General features: G+C 42.8%; 2 protein-coding genes across 3 annotated transcripts; both read right to left on the bottom strand.

Annotated features, from left to right (window-relative positions):
• Window positions 1-996: 996 nt before the first annotated feature.
• LOC123130281 (uncharacterized) lies at window positions 997-3,617 on the bottom strand. The gene is made up of 8 exons (XM_044550214.1): window positions 2,733-3,617; window positions 2,394-2,625; window positions 2,097-2,274; window positions 1,893-1,991; window positions 1,694-1,807; window positions 1,468-1,568; window positions 1,287-1,359; window positions 997-1,168 (listed from the first exon to the last, which is right to left on the bottom strand). The coding sequence occupies exons 1-7, from the start codon at window positions 3,607-3,609 to the stop codon at window positions 1,323-1,325; spliced, it is 1,638 nt and encodes a 545-aa protein (XP_044406149.1). The 5' UTR covers window positions 3,610-3,617; the 3' UTR covers window positions 997-1,168; window positions 1,287-1,322.
• Window positions 3,618-7,707: 4,090 nt separating this feature from the next.
• LOC123130280 (uncharacterized) lies at window positions 7,708-10,096 on the bottom strand. Of its 2 annotated transcripts, XM_044550212.1 has the most exons (4): window positions 9,839-10,096; window positions 8,621-8,685; window positions 8,300-8,359; window positions 7,708-8,056 (listed from the first exon to the last, which is right to left on the bottom strand). In XM_044550212.1, exons 1-4 carry the CDS (start codon window positions 10,085-10,087, stop codon window positions 7,984-7,986), a joined length of 447 nt encoding a protein of 148 aa, XP_044406147.1. In that variant the 5' UTR covers window positions 10,088-10,096; the 3' UTR covers window positions 7,708-7,983. The 2 variants fall into 2 exon arrangements, with proteins under 2 accessions (XP_044406147.1, XP_044406148.1); XM_044550213.1 differs by lacking the exon at window positions 8,300-8,359.
• Between the last annotated feature and the right edge of the window lie 1,952 nt (window positions 10,097-12,048).

The raw sequence follows: 12,048 nt of genomic DNA, 5'->3' as shown, positions 1-12,048 counted from the left end.
AAGGGCTGCGATGTTAATGGAGGCTGGTGTCAGTAGAGCAACAGATCTTAGGCTCTGAAGAACAAATTAAGAGAAGAAAAATGACTGAAAATGCTTTCCTCTAGAGTGTTTGGTGTCCCTCCAGAATGTATGCAATCTCAAATGAACTGTTTTTCATGGTAGTTTTTCTCCACATGAGAAAAAGCCTGCTTCAAATGTGTAAAAAGAAGTCTCTTATTTGAACAACATTTGTGCTTAATTTGTGTGTTGGGCAACTGAGGATACATATATTTACAGTGCTTATAATGCGTTTAATTTCACAGAATTTAGTTTTGTTTCTATCTACATATCGGTGTTTGACAAAAATAATGAGGTCTTATTAAATTTGTCTATATCATATATTTGTGCTTCCTTATACTGATGGTCCACTGAGACAAAACTGAAAAAATAAGAGCAGAGTCATCCTTGGAAAGCTATCCTGATGCTTCAATGGGAGAACAGAGTTACTGGGTGAACATATTTATGCAACAAAACTTGAATTTCTTGAGTAGAAAAAAATGCTCCTTGTGTGAAGAAGCGACGAGTTGGAAACTAAAAATATTCGCTATAGGGGCTCGACTGCTTCCTGGAAGCATTTCAAAAAGAAGAAAAAGGAAAAAAATGTGAACCTCTATGTAAAACCTAGTTAGAATTTATAACCAATGACATTGGTTTTCAATAAACTCAAAACTATATAAAAATAATACCGAAAAAGTGATAGTATATGCATCACATGAGCATATGTTGCATTCGGAGTTCAACAAAAAAAGAAAAAGGTATACTAAAAGAAGCAAGTGAGGGTACAGAAGAAATTTTTCATTAAAATGTGTTGTATCAACATCCATCCAAGACATGAAACACACGTCGAATACCGATCCAACAAGAGGGTTTGCGTCTGTTACATTGAGTCTACATTCTTTTTTACAACAAAAGTTGTGAAGTACAACCCACAAGATAGTTAAGGACAGGCACAAAAGCTCCCCGGAAGAACGAACTCCATCCACCCCCTAGATGTTGATGATGAAAAATGATCTTCGATCTTCAATCAAAGTTCCAGCAACTTCTTCAACTGGTCTGCAGGGTCTAAGGTATTGCTGGGATGCTTGATAAGATCTGCCGCAATACGTTTCCGGAGGTTTGGGATGCAACTCTGTGACAAATGGAAATGAAAAAAAGCAGAGAATTAGGAATGGATAGAAAGAAAATGGTAAGCTCCTAAGTAGAACAACAGTACGCTTCAATTTGTAGAAAGGGATAGAAATTGGCACCTCATCGAAATGCTTCATGACAACACCATCGAAGTTTTACAAGAAAAGAATTGCATAGAAGCCACAATTATAACTAAGAAAAAACATAGAAAGATACAACCAAATCAATAAACACTAACCGCCCACAAATTCAAATATTTGTAATTTGCACAAAAAATTACTAGAAAATAAAAAAGCTTACTGCGTTAATTGCTTCGGGTGATCTGGGGTGACCTTCTCAAACAAATCAAGATCAAAATGAAATGAAGATTCTTTGCTTGCAACTTTCTTTATGTTGGCAATCTGATTGGATGCAATACAATAAAACAGAATCAAAAACTACGAAAAGATGGGTTGTTTTCTTTGAAGCATACAGGTTTGAAAAAGAATGAAAGAAACAAAATGATAAAGCAAGCAAAGATCATTACCACATTGTTGGTTGCCTTATGGAGCAAGTTAACATCCGTGGCGTTCTTGACCGAGTCAAAAACATTGAATTGCTTGTGCAACAAGTTCACAACAACCACCGCCCAATGCTTATTCTGAACGACACTAATGAAAATAACATAACATGCTTCAGAAAAATAAGGTGAAAAAATGTCATAGCAGTCAAGAGAAAAAACTTACTAGATCGCTTTTTGAAATATGGTTATTTTCACATGCCTTTCTGAACTCTCTTTCACAATTCTTGTGATCAAACAAGTCAGGATCCATAGCCAATTGACTCTGGAAAAAAAGAGTAAAAATGCAACAAGATAGCACAGCCAGATGATTTTATGTATGTTGCAAGAAAGTGACAAAAAAGAATCACTATATGGAGGACAGACTAACCCCCATAAACACTGAGAATGCAAACTTCTTCGGCTTCTTCTTGTTGTACAATTGCTCCAAGTTGAAAGTTTTCAGATACAGTGTCATTACCTCGCTGTCAAGATCAGCTCGTGGCTTTAATGAAGCATGGAAGTTCTGAAGTGATGTGTGGAAGCCCTCTATTTCAATGAAATCAGGGCTGCAAAACATTTCAACATGGGACAACAGAAAAGAGAAAGGAACAGGAGATTAGTACTTTAAAAAGCCACTAACCCGCCATATATTTGGATAAGGGGAACAAACAGAAAAAGGACTCACATTACTAGATCTTTCTTTGCTCTTGGTATTTTGTACCTACTCATCACATACTGCTGGTACAGAGCATCATCTTTTCGGTCGATCTTGATCCTCTTCATCTTTGGAACACCATCAGGAGGCTGGGCCGTTCTTTTCTTAACCGCCTTCTTCACATGAGCACTGCTCCCACTGTTAGCCTCGACAATCTTCTCCCCTGGCTCATGCAACTCAGCTTCAAAACGATCTTGTTGCACTGGCATGAGACAAAAGTAAGAAAAGAGAAAACACATAAAACATGATGAACTAACTACATGGTACAATCTAGTTTTTAAATGACTCAAGGTGAGTAGACAAAAAAACCTGAAGATACAACTGGAGCTGTGAATGCAATTGGAGATGCATCATATATAGGTGGCCGGGTTTCACATGACTTTTGAAGCTTCGGATCAGTGTCGAAGCATGGGGATGGTGCTTCATATTGCACTGGAAGCTTTGAGCCGCTGCTCTGCCTTGCAAGCACTGGACTGTTGTCTAAGGTGGGCCCTGCTGAAAGCGGTTGTTGAACATCAGGAGAGGCGACGCCATTAATTTCCTTTTCCTTTTTCTCTTCCATAACCTTCCTTGCAGTCTCAGGATCCATGTTGAACCACTCGAAGTCTTCGGTTCCCTCTTTGAACAGACTACATGAAGGACCATCATCAAATTCTAACGCAAGTGAATCCAATGCAGCCACGGTACCTTGTGATAAAATCACCCGCCAAGCTTCATCAGTAACACATGGGACTTTTGCATCTCCCGCCACGTATTCAGGGGCTACCACCTCCTCCTGGTCCCCCTTATCCTGAACAAACTCTGCATCTTCCTTCCCAACTTTATCGCAACACTGCATTTTATCCAAAAAAATGTCCTGATCATGTCCATTCTGGTTGGTGTCGGGACAACCTGCAGCTTCCATCTCAATCTCGGCTTCTTGTGCTGTGGCACCCATGTGAACTATAGGGCTAGTTTGGGGTGGAGCCCTGGTGTCACATGCTCTTGCTGCATTGCTTGTTGGAACATCAAAAGTAACACTTTCAGACACCTGTGCCTTGGAAGTTGCAGCAATGGAGTTTGCTTCAACCAAAATACGTGCTACACGCTTGCAGAAAATTGACTGCATTATCTGGCCGAAGGATGTCAGAACATTCTTCACTTCTGCCGCATGCAACTTCTTGTGCTTCTCATATAATGGGAGCATGTGAGGTGGGATCTGCTTCAAAGAGAAAAATGAGAATGAAACAGAGAAAAAAGTTGAGTTTTACATCATCAATGCATGCACTAATTATTTACTACTAATTTACTGAAAATAAATTGAAGACAAAATAAACAAATAAAAAAACATGCTTACCTCCAGGTCTTGACTAGAAGGAAGCGACTGCAGCCACTCATCTAGAGAGCCGCACACATCGCCACCGGTCTCGCTCCCATCTGTGACTGGATTGGTTGGTATCTCGGGAATGTTTCCTCCTCCACTAACTCCATCCACATTGTTGTTCTCGCAATCATCTTCGTTGCAACTCACAATTGATACATATGGTGTCTCTGGCAAACGACAAAGCTGCAGATTATCAAAAAAAGGTTGGTCATCAGATCAAAAATAAAGGCAGCACAAACAAAAAGAGTTGAGATAATTGAAAGTTCAGAAAAGAGGTATTACATTCCGTTTTCCAAATTCAATTCTATCAAGGCTGAGCTGAGCTTGTTTTTATCAATTTCTTCTAGCAACTTGAAGTCGTTGTTGCAAATGAAACATGCCCTTGGAAGAGAGTAGTTGAATCTATGCTCAGAGACCAACCCACGAGGCACGTCGACAAAATCCATGTAAATTACCTAAAAAACAATCAAAATGCCATTGTGAGCAAAGCTTCTGGATGCTACAAATGATACTGGAGTGAATAATAAAAGAAAGAAAATAGACAAAAGCAACAGGATCATTTGACATACCGCGAACATGGGTAGACAACCCCCAATCCAAAATCCACTTTTCCCTGCCTCCCTCTTCTTTTGGTACTTCTTCACCTCCTTGAAAGCAGCAGCCAGGAAATGCCATCCCACGCAAACTCATTGATCTTGTCCATGTCAACCAAGCTCGCAACATACTCTAGGGGGACCATGTTGCCAGTCCCAGGAGATAGCACAAGAGCAATGCATAAAAGCACCCAAGTCATGTTAATGGAAACTACATCACGATCATCTGTTGCCTCCAGCACTTGAATAGCATGCTTCATTGGAGACCTTGACCCTACTCGATAGGGTTCACGGAGCGCATGAGGCTCATTCCTCCTCAACAGCTCCACTGGCCTTGACCCAGAAGGTACATTGAAAATTTTTCGCACCATGTCTTTCGTGAACAATATAGACTTCTTCTTGTGACTGCAAAAAATAGATGCAGCATACTAATGTGAAAAACACAACAAAATCAATTGCTACACGAGGAACCACCGACAAGCAAATACAAAGGTAAAAAGATGATGGTGCATTATGCTTGTCATGCATACCTAAACATTGCCTTTTCTGTGTCAATTTTCATCACTATCCAATCAAGCAAATCAGCCGGCATAGAGAAAGAACTGATGTTTAGGAGGGACCCAAAGCTGCTTTTGCTAATAATTTGCTTCTTAGTTTCAGACTGAAGATTCGGAACTTGACGCAGCCGGGTTGCTGAGAAACGTGTTGAGAATGACCCATCAGCAGTACATTCGTCCTCGTCCATTCTGCAAAAAAAAGAAGAACAAAAAGAAAGAGCATGAGGATGCATCATCTATATGTGACTGTAGTATTGCAGCACAACACTACCACTAAAATAACAGAGCCCTACTTCTAAAAACAAAGCTGAATCTGAATGGAAAAAAGATGGTGTGCTGCAATACAACTAAAAAATTCAGGTTCAGTTACATACTGACTTTAATTTTAACTAGACGAACATAACATTCAATTTTCAAGTTAAGTTCCAAAAAAAACCTAAACCTCATGGGTGGGAGCAGTCGTGTTTTAGACTAGCATAGTGTGACCTCACATTTCTTTTGCCATGGAAAAACCGCTTAATTAACAAACTTAGTATGGGTGAGGCAGAGCATTTCGCTGCCTTTAGCAGCAGGGCATCCACATACAGGCAGCGTGCTGTGATGCCTATTTGCTTCAGTTGAGTTCAGCAGAAAACTAAAGTATAGAGGGCATGCTATGATTGTTATGAAATTACCTACCAGGGAAGCACAAACTAAAATGAAAAAATGAGTGTGGCAGTGATTTCAATGGATGAATTGGTAGTTAAGTAAATGGAATGAATGGATAAGCTATGTTAGGCTATCAACAAGCAAGCAAGCAAAACAAACACAAAAGCAAGCTAGCTAGGCTGAATCCGTACAAAATGCAATTAACAAAAAAACTCTGCTGTAACTAACATTCAATTTCCGGTTAAAGTTCCCATAGAAATTGAGGTGTGCTCTGCTCCAAAAGACGGAGTAAAAAATGAGGTGTGCTCTACTGCTAGTCTGAAAATTACTCTACTGCAACAAAACTAAGAAATTCAGATTCAAAACTGAATTTGGTTTAAACTAGCAAAACAAGTCAGATTACCAGCTTACGTTTCAATGCAACTAACACCTGGGCACACCTACGGACACCACCCCTCAAACACCAAAAAGCACACCTCCGACGAGCACTTCCTCCTCCGACGAGCACAACCCCAACCCCAACACGCTCTCCAACCTCCTGCATAGCAGCTCCGACGAGCACATCCCCAACCCCGACCCGCTCCCCCTCCTCCTGTCTAGCAGATCTGACGAGACAAACCCAACCCCATCCCGCACTGCCCCCTCCGGGCAAGCAGATGCAACAAGCCCCACCGCTACCACGGATCCACTGCTGCATCGCGTGTTTTGGGATGGCGGAAGGCAAAAATGTTGAGATCTAGAAGACAAACCTGGAATCTGTGCCGTCATCGTCCATGGAGTGCGACGACGATGCGCGTGTCTCCACTCCCACACCAGCCGCCGGCGCCGCCGTTCCTTTCCCTAGCAGCCGCGTCGACCGTCGCATCCCACGATGGTTGGATCTGCGCGAGGGGAAGAAGGTGGGGAAGAGGACGAAATGGAAGAGGAGGAAGGAAACAGAGCGAGATCTCACCTGGGGTCGATGTTGCAATCAATCGACGAGTCAACCAACGCACCTGGTCGGGCTGCACGTGACCCGACCGAGACAGAAACAGCCGCACGATCAGCAGCGATCCGACGGCTCTGGAGGAGGTTTACGCGCGCGAGAAATAAGTCGGATGGAAATAAACGTTTTCCGGTCTTCTTACATGCATGGTGGCATGATTAGGTGACGTAGTTGCATGTTGAGAGAATTAGAATTAGTGGAGACGGTCAACTATTTAGGCATAGTACTAGATTCTTAAGCACGAAGTATTACTCCTTAAAATAAGCAAAGGAGTAAAACAGTTAGTTAAGAAACAAAGAAATTGAATATTGAATACGAGCACATTCCTAATTTGCATCCCGAAGCTACCTATTTTATGCTAATAAATATACTTGAATCCTAGCACTTGAAGTTTTTGCATTGCCCAACAATTAAAATGTTTTTATTAGAGTTAATTGCATGAAGGCATCACAACTGTGGCACCGTTTGTAGAGAAGATGATTTTGCAATTTATTACAAAAATAACAAAAGGAGGGCTACTGTTTGTTGGGCGGGGATATATAGGGCCGAGGCCCACCGCCAGCCCAGCAAACTCATCCAATTGACCCCATAGGGGGAGTGGCGCCGGCGCAGGGCGTATGTGCTTATGTTATCAAGGCCAAAGCACACAGGGAAACAAGCCTTTCGTTTGGAAGGACATACCCGCGCGTCGACCTCCAAAGAGGCAGAGGGAGCGCGTAGGTTTAGGGTTAATCACGCGCACTTGGCAAGTGCAGCTCATTACGCTGACGCCACTCGCCCTAGGACTGGACCAACACTTCACCCTCGTCATTGCTCCGCTGGCGAACCGCGAAGGTATATAAGCTGGTCTGGCTTTGCTCCAGTAAGCGAGGTGGGACTAAAGAGTGGGTGGGTGAAGATGCTAGCGCTGTGCCGCTGTGTGCGAGTCTGGCTGTGGTGGGCTCGAAATGGCAACGGATGGATGGGCCTCCTGGTCTATAACTAGTGATAGCCGGCCGGTAAGCACCTGGCAAAAGGCCGACGAAGCTGATGCAGAGTCCGGATATCCTTAGAGATATGTCCCCGTAGTTTGCTCAAAAAAAAGGTCCACGTAGAAATTAAACATGATGAAGCTGGCTGCCTCAATGCATCATCAGAAGGAAATTCCCTCAAAAAGATCAGAAGCAAATAATAATTCAAATGTGTTTTCACACTGACTGGAGCATTAAAATTTGTTGAAGATCTTCATCTCCACGCTTGGAAGAGACCTAAAGATCAACCAAATCAGCTAGCGCTAAGCATGTGCGGGCCAATTACATCAAGAACCGCAGTAAAAGTGCAAAAAAAGAAGGTGAAGCATCAGCTGGTCATATATTATTCATACAGTGTATGCCGAGAATAAAAAAGGAAAGGAACATCCAAGAACTGAACTGTCTTAACCCGAGAACTTGCGCCCTGTCATCTTCTCGGACTCGTATATGATGTGATTGATAAGGCCCCTCGCCGCACTGCAAAGCAAGAAAGAGTTTCAGAGGACATGTTGCGGCGAGAAGCAATTAAACATTTTCTTACTCAGATTCTATGATTTCATTTTTTTTCCTTTTTCATGAAAATTTCTTGTTATAAACATAATACTGAGAGTTGGGCAGCACGGGGAGTACCAGATATGTTTTGCAAAAGCTGAAGCTAAAAGGATAAAGTCATGGATGGTGCTACTCTGACTCGAGAAGTGAAATTTCAGAAGTGACTACCATGTACAACTCATGTTGAGGGTCAGTTCCTGTCTATTACTCCCTCCGGTCCTTTTTAGTCTGCATATAAGTTTTGTCCAAAGTCAAAGTATCTTTACTTTGACCAAACTTATAGAAAAAAGCATCAACATTCACAAGCCCAAATTTATATTGTTAGATTCATTATGAAATATAGTTTCATAGTATATATATTTGGTGTCGTAGATGTTGATACTTTTTAATATAAATTTGGTCAAACTTTGCTAAGTTTGACTTGACACAAATCTAATATGCGGAGTGAAAAGGACCGGAGGGAGTACAAAGGTGTGAAAGGAGCCTTACTCTGAGTGCATTATCAGCAAGTTCTGGAGGCAGAGCTTTTTGCAGTGAAGGCATATTCCTTTACTCTGCGATAGTCAATGAACAGAAAAAACAATTACTTTACTTAAACATGTAGATCTAAAAGCTTTATTGTTTGGCTACGGCAATAATGGAATTACTTTCCAGGCAATTATTCGATGCAAAAAGGGTCAAGGCACACACACCGGTATACCATAGAAAAGAGTATATACAGGAAGTCAGGAACCTACCAGTGTGCATGTGCAATACCTATATGTAATAAAACTTTACAATCACCCCACGGTGGTATCAGCATTCCAAATGCCAGGACCATCCAGATCGTAAGTGGGCCTCAGTTGCCCCTCAATGATCAATGCAAACATACCAGACTAACAAATCTCATCATCTATAAAATTATCTTGGGCTTGGATGTGCTTCAAGAATAAAAGAGCAAAACTACAAGACCTTGTGTACACTTCTTCAGGAAGATGCCTGTCTTCCTCCGTGTGTGTGTGTGTGCGTGCACGCGCGGGAAATCCCTTGTTTACATGGATAAGATATACCTAGATGAGAAATATAAACAAGCAACCAATTTTAACATGGTCCTCTTACCTCCTCTTTTCACATGGGAGGTAAGAAGGTAAGAGTTACTCCTTCCGATGAATATATGCCTAGCTTAAAACTTCTATCTGTCAAGAACTGCTATGTATAACCTCAACATCTCTGCTTTGTAAAAGAAGCTGTGATCAGACTTGACAGTTCATTGTTAATGTCCCCGATATGAGGCAGGGCTACTCATCTTTTAATTCATAATGAGTTGGGAGTACTTGGCTCAATGGCTCTGGGGCTAAGCTGCAGACAGATTGCAGTGCCCAACCGCACATGCCCTCGCAGTCTCACACCCTCTCTAGGAAAAAAACTGGAATATTAAGCAATTACAGTGCGCATAGATTGGGTAATTAGCTCCAGCAGTTTCAGGAATCGTATGAACTTTCTGACGGTCTACACTTTACAGCAAACAAATCCAGTATCTTAACAGACATTCGCAAATCTAGTATCTGCACATTTATCACATCCCTATTTTTCACCGCATCCCAAGCAAAAAAATTGTGGAACTTAACAGATCCAATATGTGTACATTATATCCATGCATAAACCAACATTTTGCCCATTGACAAACCCAATATAGTGCTTTACATAGATAGGTAGATATGGCCTCACCTTGCCGCTGGATGTCTGGAGAGGAGGTTGACGGCGGGGGCACAGGTTGGAGTCGGGTGCAGAGGCCGGCGGCGGCTGCACAGAGGCGTCGTCGACGGCGGCGGCACAGAGACGGGGCGCGGGGTCGGGGCCCGGAGCTCCTTTCCGGCCGTGGGGGGCAGAGGGAGGAGGTAGGCGGCGACCTTGTTTCCGGCAGCTGAGTATTCGAGGAGGGGGATACCGTACGCACGTAGCCCGTAAGTATGTCATTATTTCAGATATACCCACCGCACACGGAGACCGTATTTAGCTCACAATTTGTTAGACTTATTATGAAGTGTGTCACGTCTGTTCGATTCACTATACGGGTGAACGGAGGATTGCTGCCACATTTCACACCTTCAAGAGGTTTTCGTCAAGGGGATCCCGTCTCACCGTATTTGTTCCTCCTTTGTGCAGAAGGTTTCACTTCCTTGCTAAAGTTTTATGGAGGGGCCAATATCGATCGAGGTATTCGAGTAAGCTATCAATCCCCTTGGGTAAATCACCTACTATTTGTGGACGATAGTTTTATTTTTATGAATGCACAAGCAACTAGTGCAATCAGGCTGAATGAGGTGCTACAGATTTATGGTGACTGCTCCGGTCAGTGTATTAATAGGGACAAGAGCTCAATCTATTTCAGTCCTAACACGCCCGAACCAGTGCGCCTTTTGTTGAAGGAGTTTCTGAACATCTCAGTCGAAGCGTTCAGTGAACGATATTTGGGACTTCCAACTGTTGTGGATCGTATCACTAGTGGTACTTTCGAATTTCTCAGAGAAAGGATGAGAAGCAAGCTACAAGGAGGAGTGGAACGCCTCATTTCATGTGCTGGCAGGGAGGTCAGGCTGAAGGCTGTGGCCCAAGCAATTCCAACACACTCTATGAGTTGCTTCAAACTCACTAAGAAGGTCTACAAAGGCCTTTCTTCAGTTATGGCTAGATATTGGTGGAGTAGCTCAATCGATCGCAGATCACTCCATTGGATCGATTGGCCTTCACTTGCTGAACCCAAGGTTGCTGGAGGGATGGGGTTTCGTAATCTAGAATTGTTCAACCTAGCCCTGCTCGGAAAGCATGGGTGGAATCTGATTATGAACCCGGACTCTCTCTGTGCTCGTGTACTTAAGGGAAAATACTTCCCGCAAAGTGACTTCATGGCTGCAACTGTCCCAAAGTGTGCCTCGGCCACATGGTGAGCTATATGTGCGGGCAAGCAAGCATTGGGAGCCGGCCTTGTGAAACGAATTGGAGATGGCACCTTGGTGTCCATTTGGAATGATAGTTGGGTGCCAGGCCTACTCTCCTTACGGCCAACTGCTCACATCGGTAACACCAACATTATTGTTGTGTCTGAGCTGATCGATGGAGATCGAGGTTTATGGAAGGTGGAATTAGTGAGGCACTATTTCATCGCCCCCGAAGCTGATGCTATTCTCAATATCCCGTTGAGGGCGGAGGGGGGAGAGGATTACTGGGCATGGAATGCTGAAAAGTCGGGCATCTACACTGTGAAATCAGCGTACCGTTCTCTTATGACCTTGAACGAGCATTCTGCTCAAAGGGAAGGGACGGTTACGGAATCCTCAGAGCAGCAAAAACAGTTGTGGACAAGACTTTGGAAGCTAAAAGTTGTGCCAAAGGTGAGAGTGTTTTGGTGGCGAGTGCTAAGGGGAATTCTCCCCCATTGAGAGCGCTTTAAACCACCGACACATTGCTGTATTGGCACGTTGCAAAGTCTGCCTTGATGCAGACGAGGACATGTATCATGCTTTCATTACATGCGCTCATGCTAAGCTATTCTAGAAGGAGGCGAGGGAAATTTTGTCTGTCAAACTACCAGAGCTCCATACAGAAACGTGGTCTAGGGACATCTTGTGTGATTCTAGATTTGATGAAGCGGATCAAGCGAAAATTGTTACTATCATGTGGGCAATTTGGACGTCCAGGAACTGAAGGAAATATGCCCTAGAGGCAATAATAAAGTTATTATTTATTTCCTTATATCATGATAAAAGTTTATTATTCATGCTAGAATTGTATTAACCGGAAACATAATACATGTGTGAATACATAGACAAACAGAGTGTCACTAGTATGCCTCTTCTTGACTAGCTCATTAATCAAAGATGGTTATGTTTCCTAACCATGGACAAAGAGTTGTTATTTGATTAACGGGATCACATCAT

This window comes from Triticum aestivum, chromosome 6A (assembly GCF_018294505.1).
Source record: "Triticum aestivum cultivar Chinese Spring chromosome 6A, IWGSC CS RefSeq v2.1, whole genome shotgun sequence".
In the NCBI taxonomy this organism is placed as follows: domain Eukaryota; kingdom Viridiplantae; phylum Streptophyta; class Magnoliopsida; order Poales; family Poaceae; genus Triticum; species Triticum aestivum.
Note: the sequence above shows the minus strand (reverse complement) of the source record. Positions and strands in the feature narration are given on the sequence as shown.